The sequence below is a fragment of the Dinoponera quadriceps genome, unplaced genomic scaffold, assembly GCF_001313825.1.
Source record: "Dinoponera quadriceps isolate SergipeBrazil2010 unplaced genomic scaffold, ASM131382v1 scaffold1339, whole genome shotgun sequence".
NCBI classification, from domain to species: Eukaryota; Metazoa; Arthropoda; class Insecta; order Hymenoptera; family Formicidae; genus Dinoponera; species Dinoponera quadriceps.
This window is the reverse complement of record NW_014555521.1, coordinates 417354-439976: the sequence shown is the minus strand read 5'-3', so window position 1 is coordinate 439976 and position 22623 is coordinate 417354. Positions and strand designations below refer to the sequence as shown.

The window sequence follows — 22623 nt, the reverse complement described above, 5'->3', positions numbered from 1 at the left end:
CGCGTGGAAGTGTAAGAAAAACGCACGTTAGATGTAAAATAGAACATAGAGATACACCTGGGCATCGATACAACGGATCGCGACGGAGGATGGAACACACTTCGCGTCCTCCGGTCGAGAAACGCGAATTATTAACGAATAAATAATCTCAAGCTCCCGCGGAACGTTTGCCGTTGTTCGTCGTGATCAAAGTGAAAAATCGCTATCGTCCGGAGATCGTGGGGAGAAAATCGGCGAGAACGACGGCAGGATGCGAATTTACCGAATCCGTTAAAAGATTCCCTTTCTAAATCTATCGTGGCCGGTGGTGTTGCCGCGCCGCGTTCGGGCAAAGATTGAAGACGAAGTTTCTCAGTTGCACTTTACGATACGGCGAGACTTCCGCTTCCAAAACTAGTCGGATGATCATTTATTCCCGGAATATAGCGTTCTCCTCGCACTTCATCTCGCCGACCAATGGAACGTACTCGAGCGCGGCCCGCTGCTGCGATACCCAAGTGTATCGTTAGATATCGTTTTATACATCTATATAAACACCAACACAACGCTGCCGTACACATGCTCGTCCTTGCGCTCTCCAGTCCGCGGTGATGCGCGCGTAATGGAAAAAAAGGGGAATGCTAAGAGTCTCGGTCAAGGTCACACCGCCCCCATCGGCGGGAAGAGTCGTCTCACCGGACACACCTTCCGCGCACGGTTCCGCGTCATCAATTGAACGCCTTCGCGCACATCTCGTTGTTCTTCCGGTTGAGCAAATAAGATCTGCCGGGCGAATGGCTCTTCGATCGGCGCGTTTTCCTCAGCCGGTGCCGGCTGCCGGGTATCCGCTCGATTTTGTACACCTGGTGCTTGACGGTGGTCGCCAGCTGGCTGAGCCGCATGCACAGAGCCACCTGCCCGGAGAAGTCCACTTTGGTGGACAGCTCGAGCTTCGGCTCCATCGTCATCGAGAACTCCGCCTTGCTCTGGACGAAGCCGGTGCGCACCTTGCTGCCGCCGTGGATCATCACCGCGGCGTCCATCTCCACGAGGGAGTGCGCGTTCCGCGACCACAGACTCAGCTGGATCTGGCCGGCCAAGTCGAAGCTCACGGCGCCCTCCACGTCGACCTCGGCGACGAAGCCGCTCCCTAATGGCACGTGCTCGCTGTAGCTGTACAGCGAGCTGAGAACTTGAAAGGCCGGGGTCCTCTCGGACGCGGTCCCCGACCACACGTGGCCCATCAGCTCGCCCTGACCCGAGAAGAAGACGAACGGGCGCACACCGACACCCAGTATGTCTATCTCCATCCCGGCGGTGGCCATCTCGTCGTCCGCTTCGGCTCCCTCTTCTTGGCTGGAGACGAAACTGCCGAGGCCACCGGCGAAGAGGCCCAACGAGAACATCGCCCGCTGCTGCCGCTCGTTCGTCTCCAGCACGACGTCCACGATACCGCGCTTCAACAGCCCGGAATTCACCTCCTGCACGGTCAACAGGGAGCCGTTGCTGTCGGGCGAGCGCAGGAAGCTCCTGCTGAAGGCGGTGCTGAGGCCTCTCTGCGCTCGCGTGTGATAATTATTCGCTCTCACATCACCGTACGCGTGCCTCAGGTAGCCGGCGAACCGCTCGTTCTTCTCGCCGATTTGCTCCAACCGTTGACTCAGATACTTGCGGACCTCGTACGCCGGGTCCTTCCCGCCTAAGTAATCCACGAGGTCGCGTAGGATTTCTTCGGAGGGTTCGTTCTCCAGGATGATGTCCAACGCGAGCGTTCGCGCGCTACTGTCCCTCCGCGGCCCCCCGATCTGATAGAACACCCTCACGGCGGCGTTCTTCAACTCGTCGCTCACGCTGTGTCCGGGCAGCGCCGCCAAAGCGCGCCAAGCGGCGACGCTGATCGCGCGATTGTCGCTGAGCGCGTATTCCAGTAACGTGGGAACCGCGCTCGGACTCTTGAGGTTGCGCAGCGCTCGCAGGAACTTAAGCCTGCACTCGTCGCCGGTGCACACGCTCAGACCGAGCTCCAGGCTGACCCTGGCCTTCTCGATCGCCGAGGGCGAGCCGTGGTGGCGCATCATCGCGCCAGCCGCGAGCGCGTACGTCTCGGACACGTGGTCGTTCTGCATCGTCTCCTCGGAGCGCTTCAGCACGTCGGTGGCGACGTCGATGTGCGGCGTCGGCGACAGAGACAGGGCCCAGAGGTACCTCTCGGTCTCGTCGCCCGTCTCGTCCTGTCGCAGGATCTTCATGGCCGCCTTGTGGGCGGCCAACGTCGAGGCGGAACCGTAAATGTCCAACAGTTGCATACGAGTTTGCCGGTAACGCGGCGTCTTCAGGATTTTGTGCAGCTCCTCGGGCGAGGCGTTCTTGACTAGAGGTAGGAGCTTGAGAAAGGCCGACGCTGACCTCGCCGTGCCGAGCGCGTTCACAGTCAGCGCTTCGTGGTGTTTCTCGATCGTTTTGTCGATCTGTAATTTCGTGTTTATTTGTTCAAGTCAATGGAGGATGCATCTCTTGAGGGAGCGAGAATTTTGGTTGAAAATACCAACGCAGGAAACCCTCTCATGAGATGTTTGTTCAAATCAAATGAGGGTCTTCGTGAAAATGAAAGTGTCCGGGAAAGCGTGAAAATTTTTTCTAATATTTTTATACGCAGAATTAACAGAGAAATCGATTTGTGTTAAAAAAGAAACTATATATAATTCCACAAAAAATGAAGCTGACCTTGAAATAACCTTGAATTACTGGCAACGCAACGAAATTAAGATCACCGAAATGTGCCCTCCTCCAAATCCTACAATTTTTGCCCGAAACGTTTCTTTCTATTTTGCTTTAATTTTGTTATATCAAGGTGTCTCAATTTAAATGCCCCATTCTGTATATATAAAAAGAAATATATATATAGAGAGAGAGAGAGAGAGAGAGAAAGAGAAAAATCAGTGGAAATTAATATATTAAATAAAAACACTAATCTATATGCGTGAAGCCTGCACGTTGAAAGTTTCAAATCTGTTGAAAATGTTCAAATATTTGTTGCGCCTGTATAATATTTTAGTCCGAACGATAAGGAAATATGCTCGAGCGTTTTTTCTATCTACCGTGCGATAACACAAATAGCATGACAAATAGTAGGACAAAAATGCCGCAGGATGTTTACCGTCGGACAGCCGGCGTCGGGACACGTGGTAGGTTCCAGTTGGAGTTCGATGTCCGTCTGCCGGTACCCGAGGGGGCGAAGGTGCGTTGTGACCTGTCTCACGGTGTCCGCTTGGATCACGTTCTCCTTCAGCGGCTGCGGCAGCTGCTCCAGCGTCCTCTCCGACAGCACGGTCGTGCCGACGTCCGACTTGGACGTCAAGGCCATTCTGTGTGTCTCGTGGTCGACCACGTGCTCCGGCAACAGCGAGTGCGTCAACACGTATGTGGCGTTGCGAGTGCTCACGAGGTTCACGTTGAACACCGGGTTCGGGTTGAGCTTGCGCCGCGGCAAGCTGCTCTGCACGCAATCGGTCTTCTGCTTATAGATAGTCTGCGGTCTCAAGGACACGTATGTCACGTTGCAGAGGCCGGACGCGTCCCGCTGACGGACGTACTCGTCGTCCAACGTGCGGTACTGGAAGAGACTGACCAGGCCGCGTTTCAGGTTCATGGACGACACGCTCTCGGCCACGTCCATGAACACGACTTGGATATCGCCGTATCGCCAGAGCACGAGGAACGGCTTCTCGGCGGTCTCGCCCACCTTGGAGGAGTGCTCGACGAAGCCCTCCGGCTCCGGTGCACGGCGGGATTTGATCCACAGCTGCGGCGACGACAGCTGCAAGAACGTTCGCGCTTGTCACACACGTGTGTATCTATTAGCCAGCGTGTTAAAATTGTCCGGTTCTCATTTTTTTTTTTTCGTTTTTAACGCATGACACTAATTAACATAGGTCGGTTTTTTCTTCCAATGTCTCGAGGCAAAACCGGTTAACGCGAGGTTCATTAAATATGAATTTATTAACAGGATCTGTCGGAGTCTCCTTTTTCCGAAGGGTGCGCAACCCGAGAGATTTTTTATCGCTCTTAGACAACGGGTTGCTACAACACAATTTAAACAAAGAGTTATTATCGCTATATGTTGACCCCTTTTTTTTAATATATCGAAATAATACTAGTCAACGCAAAGTTCTTTAAATATTTTACTAATAAAATACTAATTGCTGGCAAAAATAAATAGTTTACTAATAAGATCCATTCGAATCTCCCTTTTCCAAAGGATGCGTAACCCGAGATTTTTATCGCTTTTAAATAAGGTATTATCATCATTACATCTTATTTTCTTTAATATATCGAAATAATATTAACTGACACGAAGATCGTTAATTATTAGTTTATCAACTGGCTTTACTCAAGAGTTTCTTTCTCCGAAAGACACGCAATTCGAGAGACTTTCTACCGCCACCGGATACAAGGTTATCATCATTTTATTTTGATTGTTTTTTTATTATATCAAAATTAACGCGTAGTTTGTGAGTTAGCCGGGCTCTCCATTTGAGAGTCTCCTTCCTCCGAAGGATACGTAACCCGAGATTTTTTATCGCTCTCGGATACGGGGTTATCATCGTCATGCGGATCCAGCACGACCTGCCTCTCCATATCAATGCGCTTGCTCAATAATATTTTCGGTATTTTGTCTATAGTTCAGCTTTTCTATTTTTAGCGTAGACAGTTTTTTATAGCAGAAAATATATTTGAGAAGGTTGTGAGGCTCGGTGTCGCATTTTTTTCAGTGACGCATCAAGGAGGCAACTCAATTTAATATTCATCGAGCAGAATTACTTCGATTGTAAATATTTCAGCTCTTGAATGATCGATATTTTTCTAATTTCGCGAGCAGTTAAATAATATTCCAGCCCGTAGCGCAAAAGTTTGATTGAATTTTTATCAAACTCATTTCATCTTATATCCTTCTCAAGTAAAAGTTACCGTTTTCAAATAAAACAATCAGAACATACGCAAACAGTACGTTCAACGTTAGTTTTAACCTTGAGCTAAACTAATATATTTTAGATATTATTTATTTAGGTCAACAGGAACACATTTCCGATTACCTTGATCTTCACATATGTCGTCAAGGACATGATTCTGAGTAACTCCCGACAGATTTCATCTTCAACAACACATACAAAGGCCAAGGCCTCCCATCGGAGCTGTATCCTTCAATGAAATTGATATGTTAAATTAACGAGTACGTTGAAAACTTAACACGAAAATGTTAACAAGAATCCATCTTAATGCAAGTATAAAATATTTGTACTGTCCAGAATAAACCGAGGGGTGACTCGAACCACGACGATGAAACCGGCCGATGAAACCGGTGCGGAATCCCCCTTATTAAAAGACACAGACTATTCAGAACGTCCCGATCGAAGCTGACAACGCCGAATCTCGAGAAGTCATACCTTGAATTTAAGCAGGAAGAGATCGGGGTCGCCGGGATCCCGCCACACAGCGGTGACGTCCAGCTCGCTGGTCAATCTGAAGCCGACGTCGCCTCCGGATTTCGGCGGTACCGCTTCCCTGAAGAGAAGTGTCGTCGTCAGTCTGTACCTGTGCCCGCTTCCTACCTCCCAGCCTCTGATGGCACTGGCCACCGCTGCAAACATCACGCATAATGTCCAGTGTGCGTTGGTCATCGTCATGGAGGAAGAAATCGTCTTGCGACTATGTACACCGGCGGCGAATATTACGAGGATATTGCGAGTACGAGCGACAATCGCATTTACTACGTGCGAATGTTCGGCAACGACGACGACGACGTAACCGATCGCGAGTCGCGCGTCGACTGACAAGCGCGCTCTCCACGCGCACAAGATCGCTCCTCTCCCGCTGGGGAGGACGACGACGGACCCGAGACGGGGACTCAAACGCAGGAGGAACACCGGATGCGTGTGTGTATGTGTGAGCGCGTGTTACGCGCCGCGACGAAATACCGTTAACTCACGTGGAGTCCCTGTTACACGACGGAGCGTGAGGGTCCATGACGAGAATGGGATTCTTTTTTTCCTTCTCTTAGCCGGCTCAATGTGACCAGTCGATTCGGTATGTTACGTAATTTGATTCTTTTCAGTCAGTTTTCGGATTCCTCCTCTTTTGTCCTCGGGTTTGCGTGTGTGTGCGGTTAGTCGCAGAAAAGTTGCAACAGGTTTCTTTCTCTCCGATGAATTTCGCAACGCACTTCGTGTTTCCAATAAAAAAAAAAACGTATCTCCCGAGAATGACTAAGGGAAGAAATTCTCCTACTGGACACGGATGCGTTCCGAAACTTATGAACTTATAACAACTTCATTGTTATTTACGTATAATTTTTTGTATACACAGACGATTAAAAGAGTTGCGACGCTTTATCCCGGCAAGTTTCGCAGTGTATCCCGTACCCAATAGGAGACGTATCTTTCATTTTTCTACGAAAAGGTCGTGTCGCGACCTTTGATCATCTGATTATACATACATGCGTACGCGATAAGATTAAGTATAATCATCACGATACTTTCCTTCGTGGAAGTTTGATAGCACGTGGAGCTCCGACGGATAATTACCTGGCGCCATTTGACAGTAGGAATCTGAAATTCAGAAAGACGCACATTTAACGCATACTTGTCTCAATTATGGACGGTATATCATGAGAGAACGCCGAGCGGTTTGTCCGCGAGATATGGCGTGCTTACGAGCAATCTTTTTTGACGATTAACTCGCATTTATGCGAAAATCGTATTCAACACGTGGCGAAATTCCCGCGCGTTGCGCAGAACATGCCGCGGCATGCGCGCGCAAACGCGATCGCGTTCCGCGTAAGTGCGAGATAAACGTCGCGCGCGATATTAGACAGCCGCGAAATTACGTGCGCAACTACGAAATATTCAAAGCAGCGGCGACAAAACAAAGGAATTCTCGGCCAGCCACCGGCTCGAGTGTCACGTTTGAATTGCTCGCTGCGATAGAGCGAAACGAAGAAAGATGCAGCCGTGATTGGTCTTAAGTCGACCGTGCGTAAGCAGTGCTAGGTTATGAATCTGCGTGCAGTTTACGACTTGTCGGGAAACAATTAACCCGGTAAACAAGAAACGGTAAATAAATCTTTTGAAAACATTGATTTTGCGTGGATTCTACAAACAGTTTGACATAATATTTTATAAACATTTTTAAATTGTTATTTGATGATATAATATTTTTTAATATTGAAGAACGACAGTGTAGAAATATTGTTTTTACTGTTTGGGTCAAATGTATGTTGTTAACAATGATGTTAAGGGGGGTATGCAAGAACTACATATTCGAGAACGTTACAAAGTGTCATTGTAATAACATTGTGTTAATGATTTCTTGCTTACTGGGAATGTACATGTCTGTTTGCTGCGCATTGCCGGTTCGCAACACCGTGTCGGTAACAACTTAATCGTTTGCCGTAATTGACAGTTGCGAATCAGCCCGATAAAATTGCGAACGCAGCGCCCTAAAACGAGATACGAAGGCTATATTTAAACGCTCCAATTTCGCTCCAATTTCGATTGCGCCCTCATGAATACTCGCGTAAGTAACAATAATATAAACATCCGCGCCAACGATTGAATATACACACTGTTCGAAACTAATTAGAAAATCAGGTCCCTCCGGCCGTTGGAAATTAATATTATTAACCGGCCCTAGTCTCGATATCAAGCCATTACTCGGTACAAACACGACGTTACAAGATCCGTCGAGACGCGACGGAGTCGTATTCTCGCGCACGGCCACGTGCGCCTCCACGTGCCTGTTTTTAATCCTCGGCGATTGCGTGAAAGACGCGCTTCTCTTCACCGTGTCGAAGCGGCGTACTTAACAGTGCATGTAACATGTACGTTTCGCACGTCGTGTGCAACTCGTCCCCTCCCCTTTCTCTCTCTCTCTTTCTTTCTTTCCTTCTCGTACGGTCGTTGTCATCCTCGTCATCGTCGGACACTTCACCCAGCCGCGTCTGATTATTACGACCTTCGATTTCAATCAAAAACGAAGCGACTATTAAGCGAGCTCAATCAGCCGGCTATGCTCCGAATCACGACGAGCGGTTCAACGAAGCGGCGCGCGCTCCTTCAATGGGATCGTCACATTACAGTCGGCTCGTATGAATGACTCTCGGGTCGGTCGGCTAACGTGACCTCCGTGAGGAACAAGTGGAAACCAACGGCTGAGCAGAGAGGCTGGAAGGGGGACGGTGCAGCGAGACAGAAGAAGAAGAGATGGATGGGCGATGATGACGACAACAAGAGAGAATAAGAGAAGAAGAGAGACAGAGAGAGAACGAGAGAGAGAGAGACAGCAAAGCAGGGGCTCCAACATAACTGGCGGATAACTCACCGAGGAGGGTCAGAAGATAGACGAGGCAGACGGTGAGTTTCCTGACCAGCCCGCCGTCTCGACTACGACCGGCCATCCTTTCCTCGCTCCTACCGTCGTCCACGAACTGCACCTCGTAGCTACGAACGTCCCGTTCCCGTTCGCTCTTCTCTCCCTCTGCGAGTAAACACGAATAATTAGACGGACTGGCCTGCGTTATCGTGGTAGGCTGAGGCCTCCCTTCCCTCCCCCTGCCTGCCGCCGGTTGCCGATGAACCCATTCCCCTACCGGGACTAGCAGCGGGTTCTTTTACTCGTCGTTCCCCACGTGACGTCGTGGGGATCACGGGAAGAGGAGAGGTAGAACAGTATCGGCCGTACGTACCCGTCACTGATACCGGACACTCGGATGGACGGAGCCACTCCGCGTCGTCGACGTCTGATCGCGGCTCGTATAAATCATGTGTGTGTGCGTGTGTGTATATATATATATAAATATGTAGGTATGTATATGTATCACGCTGGGCACCGTGTAATGTCACAATCGGTCGGCCGCACGCTTCATCATCGCGACCGTAATTTTTCCATAACCGGCGGAGTGAGAAGGCGCGACGGAGACACTGGGAAAAGAGAGGTACTCTCCACACGAGTACCGGAAACCGGCTAATTTGCCCGACCCGGACTGGCGACTGCGCGTACACTGCTGGAGAGAGGCTCGTGCAGCTCGTGCTTTTCTCCCGGCCTGGCGTGAGATCGCTTTTCTTTCCCGGAAACGCGGTCAGGCCGGTGGTTCCTTTCTTTTGTGAGCGCCCACGCGATCATCGTGCTCGGCTGCACCGGCGTTAAGTCCGAGTTTGAACAATGCCCGTTCTCGTACCAACGTCGACGAAACCTTAACCTGAGCTTAAGCCATCCTTAGACAAAGACTTACGGCGAATTCGACCACTGAATTAGTGCACATTGAAGATCGCTATACCTAAATTATCCGAATACAGTAGACTAATGCAAACACTTTGACGACGAAAGGACTCATGTATATTCTGCTAAATATAGCGTGGCAGCATCATTATTTGGTGTTTGATTATTTCCAAATGTTTATATGCTTCTTTATTTAAATAACTGCTTTGTCTATAGCAATCTTCAGCACGCACCGATCCGATACAGTACCAATCAGGATGATCGAATTCGCTATCAGCCCCGTATCAACTATTATTGCTTGAAACTCATCTCAAATGAGATATTCAGATTTCAATTTCGAGTTAGACACGATTTTTCAGTTGAATCGTTATTACAAACGTAATGTGTCATATAACATATAATTACGTAAATTTCAAACAACGATTAATAATTACGGACTTTAAACTTAACGGTTAAGGTTTCATCAACGTTAGCGGAAACGGGAATAAGTTCGACCAACCGGACATCGCTTTTTAAATCGTATGGAGATATCGATGCGAACAGGAAAGAAAAAAAAAAAAGTACTTAAGCACATTTCATTTTCGACCGATAGATCGGTCTCGAGCGTCAAATGATCGAAGGTAAAATTTCGAGTTAAACTTGGAGATTTAATTAGAGACGACGTTTCGTTCGACTTTCGGTAGGAACGGTTCATCTTCGATTCCGGCGCGAGAGGAAGAACGCGTCGGTAACGTTGACGGCATTGTGTGAACTCACGCACGATAGCAGGCGACGTAGATTCAGTTTTAGGCCGTATCAGCTGTTCGATGATGCAGCTAGATGGTATTCTCCGAGCGAGATACGAAAGCAGGTTTTTAATGCGCCGGGGAAATTCCTGACCCGTCGAGCGCGCTTCCCTCGATAGCGAAGGGAGCAACTGGACCAGAAGTCGAATCGTTCAGCGAAATGATACAGGCGAGCGAGATAATACGCGTCATGGATCCACAAGGCAACCGTTCGTCCGTTTTCTCGTTCGTTCGTTCGTTCGTGAGACCAGTTACAACTACGTCGAAGCGGGAGCGCCGTGTCGTCCAAAGCAAACAGTAGAACGTCCTTGAAATTATTCCTTATCAATTAGCGCGCCCTCTGAACTCTGGATAACGCTGACCGACACCATCATTCAACGCATTTCCCCTCCTCCTCCTTTCGCAAGTGAGCTGCGGAATATCAACTATCTCGATGCCTGACCGCTGTCGTCGTTCTGTTTCCGCCTGTTTATAGAATCGATGACCTCAGAGCAAAAAAAAGGCTGCGAATATGTCGCGATAAGCTTCACAAGATAGTACGGACTTGACGTCATGTTTGTGGGAATTTCTACCCCACAATACCGCAATTGTGTGTGTGTTTTTTTCTTTTTTTCAACTACTCCGCTATCATTTATTTGGTTATCAATGTTCTCGTGCAATCACTGACGAGTATTGATTTGTCTCTTTTTATTTCCGGCGTCAGAACCCACGCGTTTTTCGAGAGCGTTCTAATTTTAGATTATTGACATTATCGATTACAAGTATTTTCCCACGTGCGTCGGGTTTCTAAAAAAAACAGAAATCTCCGGCTCGCCCGGTTTTAAACGACAGGAACTCGATGCGTGCGTCGGTACGTAGAACGTTCGCTTTAGCACGCGTATATTGAGATGGCGCAATAAGTCTTTTCCTAAAGGAACGCCTAATACTCGTATGAAAAGATTTTTTTCTCAAATATTTCCCCGATCGTATGTGGTTGAAAATTCGTTTCAGTTATGCGAGAAATCTCGTAAAGCTGAAATTTTATCTCGAGATGAGAGTATTTCATGCACAAAGAGAAGCACGCTAACTGGTGTCGAGATTGCGAGTCACCATCGCGAATCGATAAAATAACGTTTGTCGGCAACCTCGAGTGTCCACGTGACAATTGCATTTATGTTAATTTTACATTGAACACACAATTTAAATCACCATTAACGTAGCTCGCGTTACCCAAAATTTGGCAGTGGGGCAGGCGCCTGATGTAACTCTTCGACGAATAATCATTTCGAAAGTTAAATTCTCCTCCGTTTAATTCTAACGAGACACCGTTGCTAATTATTACACGCGGAGGAAACTTTGCCCGTTTGAAAATTGCGAGAATTTCACCCCGAAGCCGCAAATTGCCGGGGAAACTCGCGTAATTTGATTTAATGATTTTTGGCCGAAAGCCGAAAGCTTGCAGAAACGGTTACCAGCGTAACCCGATAGAGAGCTTATTAACGAAATAACTTTTAAGCGGCAGTATGCGAAATTCACCGTCTAAAATCTGGACCGCCTAAGGCAGCGCTTTTCGAAGTAACGTTTTCCATTGTAATGATCGCCGACCCATCGAGTATCATTAGGAATTAAAGCCCCGGCAGTTCTAGATTTCAGTCAGTCATTGTAATTTTGTCATAAACAATTTTCCGAACCCTACGCGCACGCCATTAACCTATTTATTATTACATGCTATAATTCGCGCATAAATAAATAAATCGGTTAATTAGATACTGAAATATATACAGGGTATCCCAGACCACCCGTCTCACCCGATTTTTTCGTAAACGCGACATTTTAAGTACTGATTAAAAAAAACGTCTCATTATAGCGTTTTGGAAAGCTCTCGAGGTAAGCTACAAGAATATGCATTGAAAAATGGGGGTTTCCATTTAAGAAATTAAAGGTGACCTTCACGTGATCTTCAAACGACTATCCAAGGTCAAACCAATGACACCATCTCATGTGCCCCTCGAAGTCACAAAACTTTGGTCTGAAACATTTTTCTTTAAAATGTCGCGTTTACGAAAAAATCGGGTGAGACGAGTGGTCTGGGACACCCTGTATACGCACGCCAAGTGAGGTAATATTGATAGCGTCAGATAATCAGCCCTCTCCTCCTCGTGCCGCGTTTCTGGAGCCGACAAATGAGATCCCCGCGAAGAACGTCAGAATGCCGAGTGAAAACGTAAAAAAAAGTGAAAGAAAAAGAGCGTCGTGGTGAAATCCCGCGCGACATTCTCCGCGCGTTCGTACAGGTCGCTTCAGGAGGAAACGTCGATGCGATGCTGCTGCAACGAGAATGGAATGCGTCTCATTACTTAAGTGAAAAAGTTGCTAACGTACATCGAGCTCTGCGAGTCCAAGCCTAAGATAAAGCGAACGTTTGAATGCGCGCGCGAAGGGAGTACGATGTTAACCGCATTGAGGTTGAAAAGATGAAATGTTTCGTTCGGAAATGAAATTTCCCTCAAAACTTGCTGAGAGTGTTATACGTATATTTTCCTAAGCCACCGCTCAAAATTCCAATGATACTACTATTAATTTAATTCAACTAACAATTAATGTTAGAAAAAGAAATAACGTAAAAAACATGAAAAGTTGCGAATTACACGGTCAGCGTTGCGATAAACCGATCGCGCGGTGACTTTGATTTCTTTTCCTTTCCGTTCTCTCACATTCGTCTCCCCCCTCCCCCCGCATGTAGGGTCAAAGTACGAATCATTGCGTCGCTTAACACGCGACATGCCTCGATCGACCATGCCTTCTGAAACATCCTGTGCGAGCCGCGGAAGTAGCTGGTTCGGAAGCCGCAACGAACGAACGAACGAACGAACGAACGAACGGGCGAATGAGCGAGCGCGAGCGCGCTAAATAATCATAACTCAGAGAGACATTTGTAACGCCAGCCTCTCGCTCGTATTTATCGCTGTTGTTGGACGGTTTGTTGCAGCAATAACGGTAATGGGCCTCCCCCGCCTCTCGCTCGCCCTCCCTCCCTCCCGCCTGTGCCCTCCTTCCTATCCTGCATCCACGTCCTCTCTCTCTCTCTCTCCTTCGCCCGCTGCCCCTCGCCCCAGGCCGTCCTCTCTCGCGCCTCGCCGGCCGCCCCTCGCCGAGCGATTTATCCTCGGGTAATTAGCACGGGTAATAATTAATGCGGCCGCGCATTGTGCTAATTATCAGCGAGAGAACCTTTTAAGAAATGAAAGAACATTCGAAATAAAACAGGGCGCCGGCGGGAGGACGGTAGTGGGAAAAAGGGTGGACACGTCGGTAGCGGCGAAGGAGACCAGGATAGGAGGAGGAGGAGGAGAAAGGGAGAGGAAGATAGCGAAGCCGGCGGAAAGAGTGAAGGAGGGTGGAAAGAGAGACGGAAGAATGAGGGGGTGGAAGTGGGTTTTCGCGGAAACCACCTACTAACGATACCCCTGCGCGTCCAGGGTGTACCCGGTCGCCGCTGTACCGTGTGTCCACCCCGTCGTAGATTCGCAGTGGAAATTTGCGGGCAAAATTTTCTCACGGGACGGTTAGCTGACGTCACGCGCACGTCCAGAGTCGCCGAACTCCCGACGATCGCCTCCCAATCGAGGCCTCGTCTGACGTAAACTCCGAAATCGGCTGGAGATTAACGGTAAAACGGGCGGCACGCAGAAAGAAACGCATGCAGTGGGAGGAAATTGACCAACCAACCGGCATATTTCTCTAAGCTTACGTGCTCCAAAGAACGATGAAAGTGACGATAAATTTGGCATTAAGTAAAACCCGAGTCGAGATTTCAAATTCTATATTGAGTCGTCAAGTGGGGAAAACGGGAATTAGTTTCCCATTTGTGACACCATCGAAGCATAATGCAAAACGTCTCGAACGTATAACGTAGGACTTAAAACGGACTTAAAGTAGGACGGAAATTTCGACCCGGCAAGTAACTGAGATCCTCAACTGGTTGGCCGCTTACATTTTTTTACGTGCCTGCGTTTCTAATGGCACGCACAAAAACGTAAGCGGTAAGCAGATTGTCCAATCACAGCCGACTGTTCTCCTCACGGTCTAAGAATAATCGATTGCGGCCGGTCAATTTGCTGGCTCTTTACGTTTTTGTACGTGACACGTCATCCCCCATCCCCCTGTAAGCGTTCGCTTCCCAAATCGTGACGCGATCCGCGACTCCGTTCACGTCGTCGCACGAGTGCTTCTTCGCGCTCGACGATGCTGAAACTAAAAATCCAGAAGACACGGAAAAAATGTCAAGTCAGGTGAGATCCAACGTATGCATGTTCTGGAAGGAAGGTTCACGGGGATGAGCCGCTCGCGACAACCCGTGCGCGTGTTTCGGCGCAGTCCGCGCGAGAGCGAGTCCGTACTCACGGACTCACGACAGCCAGAGCGGAGTCGAGCAGCTATCCATCAGGGTGCTTTTGTCGCCCTAATGAGAGCTTGAATTATTCAACTTGCAGAGACCCCCGCCTCTCTCTCTCTCTCACACTCGCGTCGGTTCCCTTCTTCCGCGTCGAGGCGCCCGCCCATCCACGACGCTCAGCTACGGGCCCGCTCGAGCTTGCGACACTTAAGAGTCGTTCATTCCTATACGTATACACGCGGCCATTAATGCGCCTCGCTTTCCGGTTAGCGACAAACCCGAAAATGCCGTTGCGTCTCGAGAAAATCAGCTTACGCTCAGCGAGACGCGGAGACGTTCAAGCACGACGATTGCGATACTCAGGACTGTATTAATTATCGTGTAATTATGACACGCGTGTGTGGTATCGTACGATTACGCCGGTCGCACGGCTCGCCGTTTAATCGGATGCGACGCGTGCCACCGTTCAATTATCGCGAGCGTAGCAAACGCACGTCGAAAAACATCGAGCGCACAGCGCGGGTCTGCGAACGGCGGGGAGGGGAGGCGGATTGGTGTTGTTATTGTTTCCAAGATTCGTGAGATAATACTTTCGTAAACTATCGGAAATCCATATCGGGCGGAGCTGTCCCTTCAAATTGCGCGACTCGCCTCGTTGTTGCGCGATATCTCTCTACATATTTTTTTCCCCCTGCCGCGAGCGCGCGGCGCTTTAATTATAATTAACATATGCATGAATTCGCGCGTAAATCTATCAGAATATTTTTAACTCTCAAACATAGTGTTACGATCCGGTGGCATAAAATTCATATGCATAACTTTTACGCGGGGCTCGCTCCTTCATTCCATTTAAATTTACCCGTTATACGCTGAAATGTACATATCGTTTTTAATGGGGTGAATATTTCGTACGTTTGTACCGACGTTCGGTGGCAAAACATTAAACGCAATCAAATGAAAATGCGATATCAAAATAACGCTGATGGAATTTCTCTGTGAAAGCGCATTAATAAGTGTTAATAATTACGTAAATGCCGGTCAAGATAACGGCGGTATTTCGGTATTGCGATCGCGAGAAGGCCGGCGCGAGGAACGATCTGCCATCCTCCCCGATTACGTCCCGTCGCAACCAAACGCCGTCTCTCTTCGGTGTTTTTATCTTTTTTTGTTTTCACAATTCAAAACTTCCCCGCCGCGTTCTCCGTCGCGATATTATTTCCGCGACATGCGGAATAGAATTTCGTTGCAAATCTAACGAAAATAGGAGAGAGAAGGAGAAGAAGATAGGGAAAGAGGAGAGGAGGCATAAATGTAATATCTTCCGTATCTCTCTCGAGAGGAGAAAGCAAAAAGATCTCTCCTCTTTTTCGCGTAATTAATTAACAATACCGACACGCAATCGCGCGAATCAGAACACTGCCGGGGCTGAAGTTTCAGCAGCGACTCTCTCTCTCTCTCTCTCTCTCTCTCTCCCGTCGAGCTTCACTTCCACGCGCACCAGCGGCGAGCTCCCGGCGAGCGCGCTGTCGACCAATTTCTTAAGAATTTTACAGCCCCGGCTAAACTTTCGTGATTAACTACTTCCGAGTTGTTTTCAAAAGTGGAGCGTATATTACACCCGCTTGAACACTCCCGAGACGTCGTTTTAGCCCGGCGGAACGTCTAAATACGTGCTTTTACCGGCCGACCTCTTTCGAGAAGCGCGCGAACGTACGCGAGCGCGCGCTTCTCATTGCACAGCGCGCATTCACGGCGCCTCTATATGCAAAGCTCATTTCCCCCGAGATAATTGCACTGTGATATCGCACGGCTCGTCCTTTTTCTTCCCTTTTTTTTTTTTTTACGTCCCTTCCACTTGCCGCAGGACGACGTCGTCGACGGCGACGAGATGGTGCGGCGACGCCGGCTTTTATTGGGGGTTCTTTGCGCGCTGATGGCTTACCTTTACGTTACCGCCGCGGCATCTCTGCCCCCCCCCCGCCTCCTACACCCCCTTCTGGAAACTTTCTAAGTCGATAAAGCTTCCGCCAACTACTCACCTTCGAGATTTTCGCATACGCTGCTTACGCCGTAACCGGATGAAAGATACACCGCGCAGTATCGGCGTCCTCAGCCGGGCGGGGGGTAAACGAGGGAAACGGTAAATCACTTTTACGCTGTTCTTTCTCTCTTCTCCTTTCCCCTTCTATCCCGTCGCGCGAAGTGACTGCGAGTTTTCGGTCTGAATCGGGAGAGACTCCGTGTACCCTTTCCGTCTGTAATCCTTTATCTTTATTACGCTACTCGGGGCCCGCGAAAGTTCGTCGGATCGTCAGTGATTTCGTTGGCTCAAAAGATGAGTCATTTTGCAGAACCGGACAGTTAAGATGAAAGTACCTAACTCTGGGCATTCTTGTTGCTTTGGTCTTTAAATACGCATATGTAAACCTTCGATGCAGAATATATATGTACGTATATCGAACGTATACAAATATTTTATGTTCAAAGATAAAAAATTCGTATTTGAAAATCAGGACAACGCAAATGCCCACAGTTACCACAATTTTAACGGGATTTCTCTCACAGCGCGGATACTCTGATTCAACGTGACACGTTTCCGTTTCGTTACCGTTATTGCAGGAAGTCTGTCAAAAACCGTCCGGCGAACTTTCGCAAAAGTCCCCGGATAAGAATCTCCGCGGTTCACGCTGTGCAGTGCGCAGAAAAAGCTGCCGTGAAAGTGAGATTCGGGTGCGAGCGGCCCTCCGAGAAATCGTCCGCCGGCGAACGCGAGCGATCGTCCCGTTGCAGGATCCGTCCTGCCGCGGAAAAGGGCGCCGAGTGATCGGAGGAAGCGCGAGCTTGTGTGAAAGCGCGGAACACCTTCCAGCGAGGTGGCGAGGATCGCGAGACGTTGGCGTACGAGGGAAAGGGCCGGAACGACGACGTGCGAGAGCGAGCGAGAGAGAGAGAGAGAGAGAGAGAGCGAACGAGCGGGAGTCGTCCGGAGGGGTGCAGGGGTATCGCAGGGATAGGGCGGTAGCGAGGCGGCAAGAGGGTGGCGTGTAGGGGTGGGTAGAGGGAGAACGAAAGAGACGGGCCGCTACATCCGCGAAGCTATTATAACCGCTCGAGCGAATCTCTATTAAAACGTGTTTACACTGGCTTAGGGGTTGACTCAGGCCGCGCGTACTCTCCGCGCCCTCCATCCAGCCAGCCCCGGTTCTTGGTTTCAACCAACTCGGCTTCGTGGTGCCGAGCCCATACACATGCACACACGCGCGCGCACACACACACACGCGGGGGCGGAGGCGCGCATACACGTACACGCGCTCCGGGGAGTTGTGTGTACGGAGTAATGCCTATCTAATTGTCGCGTGTATGAATAGTGAATCCTGGAGCACTCGAGGCTATGAGCCAGATCCGAGCTAACACAAGGGAGGAGCCATATGAGCTAATCTATATTATGATAGCCCGACCTCCGGGGTTGCGCTAGTTCGCCCCTGTCTCTCTCTCTCTCTCTCTCTCTCTCGTTACCCCTCGTCGCCGTTGTGCACGACACGCGCTCGTACACTGCCGCGTTGATGGCCACGACTGCCGGGCTGTAGCGTACGGAGAAAGTATCCTCGCGTTATCCGCGCTGCGGATATATTTAATCGCTCGTAATACGCCAAGATCGCGAGGTGGATTCATGATTGGCAGCGTTAATCAGCGATCGATGATCGCTGGACGACTGACAAGCGAGTCCAGCAGTCCAGCGGCGAAACACGGTTGCTGTGAACGTTCGCGAGATCGTACTCTTTCTCTCTCTCTCTCTCTCTTTCTCTCTCTCACTTTTAAGCTCCTTTCTTCGCCCTGAATGAAATTCCGCACGAAGAATGGAGCGACAGAGTCGTTCAAAGTCGATTGACTTTTCTTTCTCACGTGGGACAAATCGCTCCGCTCGGAATTAATTGAAACATTCACGTCACGTCAATTAAATGTTATTGCTGTCGCAACGAATATGCAGCGGCAACGATGCGTGGTTTCGCCACAAGAGCAAAATTATTGCCCCCCGTGTGATTGTATCGAGTCGGAGCCGCAGGATCTCACTCTGTCTGAGTGAAAAATCACGCGATCGACCTCGAGCGACGATGGTTGTCGATCTGTTTCTCGAGGGCAATTTTACACCGAGAAATTCACTCGGACAAACCTCGCCGTAAAAAATTCGACGAAGCCGACGATAACGGTCGAAATTACAATTCCATTAATGGATGGCGTGCGCGCGCTATCAGTGCATACGCATGTGTGCGTGCGCCATCGTTTAAGCACCGCGTCCGCGGGGTGTTAGGGGTCCCTCGTTTCCAACCCGACGCGGCGTTTATTATTATCTAGTCGCGCGGCTGGTCCCGCCGACACAACCCCCGCTCGCGCGCGCGCCGCTACATTTTCTGATGAGGTTACATTTACCGCGAATTCTCACGTGTGGTCTATTGAAATTTCGTATCGCGGCGCGCGCGGGCCGCCTTACCCCTCGCCTTAAATAAGTAATCGCTTGTTACACGTTGAGCTCGCACGCGGCAGCCGTTTGCGAGAAGCACTCTGCTCGCGCGGGACTCACCAGGTTTTTCGTATCCCTCGGGTGAAATCTCGTTACTTTGCGCTGTTCCCGCGGTTAGAATGTCCACGGCAATTAAGCCACGCTGGTCTAAGAAGTTATTCGTATAAATTATATTACACATTCAGCTACTGAATTACGTTCGGCGAGTATTAAATGTAAAAGCGATCATGATTCCGATCAACGTCAAAGAAAGGAGAGCTGAATGAAGTGGATGAGATATCGTCGGACATTCGGTATAATTAACTGCACTGGTCCTCCAAGTTTGGCGAAATTTGCAGGCTGAGGGTACGCGGGATTTTATGCCGTTGCAAGAAAATTCCGCGTACTGTCAATTATTGGATGGCAGAACGATTCGTTAAGAATACTAATTACCATTCGTTGAACTATTTTGTTGAATCCACATATTATTTTGCTGTAAGAACAAACTAGTAAGTGTAGGAAAACACGATTTTGTTCCAAATTAGCGTAGCGAATTAACGTATCTTAAAGACAAACTCACTCGGCAGAATATTTTCTATCCTGGTAATAAAATCTGTTTCTGACGAATAACAAATAATTTGCTTGTGTCCGATAATTTTATCGTCTGTCGCGAGACAGATACGCAGTAGCAATGATGATTTGGTTGTAACAGCCGAATAATTTTTCTCCGTGTAAGGCCAAAATTTGTATTCTGCTATGTCTCGTATCGTTAGATCTGTCAGCCGTAAAATCGAAATGAACAGGCGTCGATCCGAAGAGTGACAGAAACGTAAGATATCGTCGGACACCCCGTATGATTCCAACTCCAATGAGAAAGGGAGAGAGAAAAAGAGGAGATCCGCCGCCATATAAATCAGTCCGGCGAAAAAAAAAAGACAATCGATGATTATCGTCGGTGCCGATTGAGCACATCCCCGCGACGCCTCGCTCTTCGACAAAGAGGCACGAAGCGTCGTAAGCTCCTGTTAATTTATCACGACGGAAGTCTGGGGTTGGAGTTACTCGTAATATCTGCCGAGCCATCCTTCTCTCGTCCCCCGGACGAGTTCCGTTCTCCTCCAGCTCCTCCACCTCCTCATCATCGTCCTCCTCTTCTGGCTCCCTCCTTCGTCCCGCCCCGCCTTTTCTTCCGCCACGGGCGGGAGAACGTCTTATTTTACACACAAAGGCCGCGATAGAGCCCGGCATCGGGGGGTATTTCGACATAATGCAGCGACAGCTATTAAATGTGTATGTACACACGCGAGGCAGACGGCACGTGACCATGCGGATGACGGGTGGAAGATGACGCTGCCGGCCGGTAGCTTTTAGTCGAGTGTGTCTAACGCGCTAAATTTACCGTATTGAGCACGGGTCGTAAGATCGCACGGAGAACGGCCGACTTGTGTGAGGGATCGCGATTAATTGATTGTCGTTCGCAAAAAACAGCAAAGACGCGCCTCACTTGGAAAGAAGACGATAGAAAAGAGCGAGGAGAACGACAAATCCCATCCCTGTGTTGTGACATGCGTCAAATTACGATTTATTTCTGCTGCTTTTCTTTTCTTCGATCTGCGACCCCTTGTCATTTAATTTCGCAGGTGAAACATTTAATTTAACAATTAGATTAGATATGATAATGATGGCACTCGAGTAAAGTTTGGGTCTACGTTGATCCCGCAAATTCCGTCGAACATGAAGGGCGAATGTGCGGATGCAACATTATACAGGCTATTTCCCTTTTTTATAATCTCCTCGTTATTCTTTTGCATGGGAAATTTCGATAGGATTTGAGAGATTCAAAGGAAGAAGTTGCAATAGCAAAGACGTAATTGCATCAATAAAAGCCAAAAGCATCAATAAAAATTAAAATTTTGGATTTCACAGAAGATTATAATAAATAATCTTTCAAAACAGAAGCGAAGAGAAAACATCAGCAAATTCCAAATCCTGCACTTGCAGGATTTGTAAATTCTCAATCTCAATTTAGATATATCTTCTTTTTCTCTGTAATAGCGTCAAGTGTATACATTAAAATCGCAAACGTTCGGTGTAATAAACGATTTTACATACTTGGAAATACACATGTATCGTTACTCACATCCTGGCTTCCGGCTGTTCCATCCTGACACTTCGGATTCTTGTTTGGTACGACAATTTAATTAAACAAAAATATGTACTAATTAACTGTGCTGAAATGCATTTTAAAAAATGTGCTATTTTGTTCAACCGTTAATCTCATTATTTACTCACATTAATTATTTAATATTCGCCTCTATCTCGCATATTCTATCTGCGGTTACGTCACTAATATATTGTTTTCCAAAATTGAGAATAAAACATTGAGGTAATCGAATATTAAATAATCCTGAAATAAGTCCTTCTTCAAAGGTACTCCAATACGGAGAAAACGGTAGTGAACAATCATCAAGCCACATCCAGGTAGGACAATAGTCTTAGCACAGTGTTATATCTGGGAATTCTACATTGGTTTTTCAAGTTCGACGGAATTTGCAGGGCCAATGTAAGGTCAAAATTTCGACTCGGGTATTCGTCGGTTCCGACGAGCGAGTCGTCGTGAATCTTCGCGAATCGCACGACGCGACGATACAAAACGTACGAAATCCATTACGCCAGCAGATACGGTTAAGTCGAATCGTGTATATGTACGGGGATACGCGTAATCGACTGGGCGTCGTGGTAGAGAAGAGTGGAAAAGAGTGGTGGCATTTCAGGGCGTCGGGACGCCGGACGTCGCAATCTCGGCGTCCCGCCCACCCTTCTTTCCGTGCCACTCGACGCGCGCCATTGTGATGGTAATACGTCTGGTCGGGGATCCGGTGGTAGGAGTTATCGCGGTGTCATTCGAGAATTAATCGCTTCTTCCACGGTCTATCGAGTTGACCGCAAACGGCCGCCCCCGCGCGCTCGCGCATGCTTCACTTTGCTGTTCGATGAAATTTAGAGCGCGGACGGTATCCAACCGTTGATCGCTAAATAAATCTTAGAGATTGGATCGAGATAGGTTTTATGAGTTAAACCAGACGTCGTATTATACAGGGTGAAGCAATGACTACTCTCACCTTCCGAAGATATTCAAGAAAAATGAAACAAGAAAAGAAAAATGGTTCTCCTGATTGTTTTTAGAGTTAAAATAAAAAAAATGTGTATTTAGCCCTGAAAACAATTATAATTTTCTATCAGTGTACTTGACGGGTAGAATAGCGTTTAATTAATCTATCACGATAAAGAAATCTTTGCTCTTTCTGTCCCGATTGATCAATTCAACGTTACTTTACCCGTCCAGTAAGAGTTCCGAACTCCGTCTACCATTATTTTTATGAAGAAAACCGTAAGAAGGTATAGTTGAAATCGAAAACAACTACAATTGCTCCGAGTGTGGAAAATTATACAAAAACGGTTGTTTGGTAGCAACATGTTTTCTGGGTAGTAATTTTTTCCTAACAATGGCTCTTAGTAACTTCGAAGATCTGAGAGCCACTTTTGTTCTTCCCTTCACTCGAAGATGTTCAAGGTGATAGTACTTATCGCCTCACCCTGTATATTTAGATTCAAAAATCGACAGCGCGAGTCAGTCGCTCGACGTCCCTCCACTTTGCCCCGTCCAGGTCCCGCGACACTCGGCTTCCGGTAAAGGTCACGGGCCGAGACGT

The 22623-nt window shown here is 48.3% G+C and overlaps 1 protein-coding gene across 3 annotated transcripts; it reads right to left on the bottom strand.

Moving 5' to 3' along the window:
• Window positions 1-32: 32 nt before the first annotated feature.
• On the bottom strand, window positions 33-7789 carry LOC106744549 (microsomal triglyceride transfer protein large subunit). 3 transcript variants are annotated; one of them, XM_014619432.1, is made up of 5 exons: window positions 7772-7789; window positions 6561-6584; window positions 5424-5617; window positions 3137-3796; window positions 33-2447 (listed from the first exon to the last, which is right to left on the bottom strand). In XM_014619432.1, exons 2-5 carry the CDS (start codon window positions 6568-6570, stop codon window positions 708-710), a joined length of 2604 nt encoding a protein of 867 aa, XP_014474918.1. In that variant the 5' UTR covers window positions 6571-6584; window positions 7772-7789; the 3' UTR covers window positions 33-707. The 3 variants fall into 3 exon arrangements, with proteins under 3 accessions (XP_014474918.1, XP_014474917.1, XP_014474919.1); XM_014619431.1 differs by lacking the exons at window positions 6561-6584; window positions 7772-7789 and having other exon boundaries at window positions 5424-5958; XM_014619433.1 differs by lacking the exons at window positions 5424-5617; window positions 6561-6584; window positions 7772-7789 and adding an exon at window positions 5073-5292.
• Between the last annotated feature and the right edge of the window lie 14834 nt (window positions 7790-22623).

Excerpts from the sequence above, each read along its gene's own strand:
- LOC106744549 (XM_014619431.1), bottom strand. The coding sequence starts at position 5,663 with ATGACGATGACCAACGCACACTGGACATTATGCGTGATGTTTGCAGCG. Across the intron at positions 3,797-5,423 it reads TCTTCCTGCTTAAATTCAAG|CTGTCGTCGCCGCAGCTGTG; the intron begins GTATGACTTCTC and ends ACGTTCTTGCAG. Across the intron at positions 2,448-3,136 it reads CCGACGCCGGCTGTCCGACG|ATCGACAAAACGATCGAGAA; the intron begins GTAAACATCCTG and ends ACGAAATTACAG.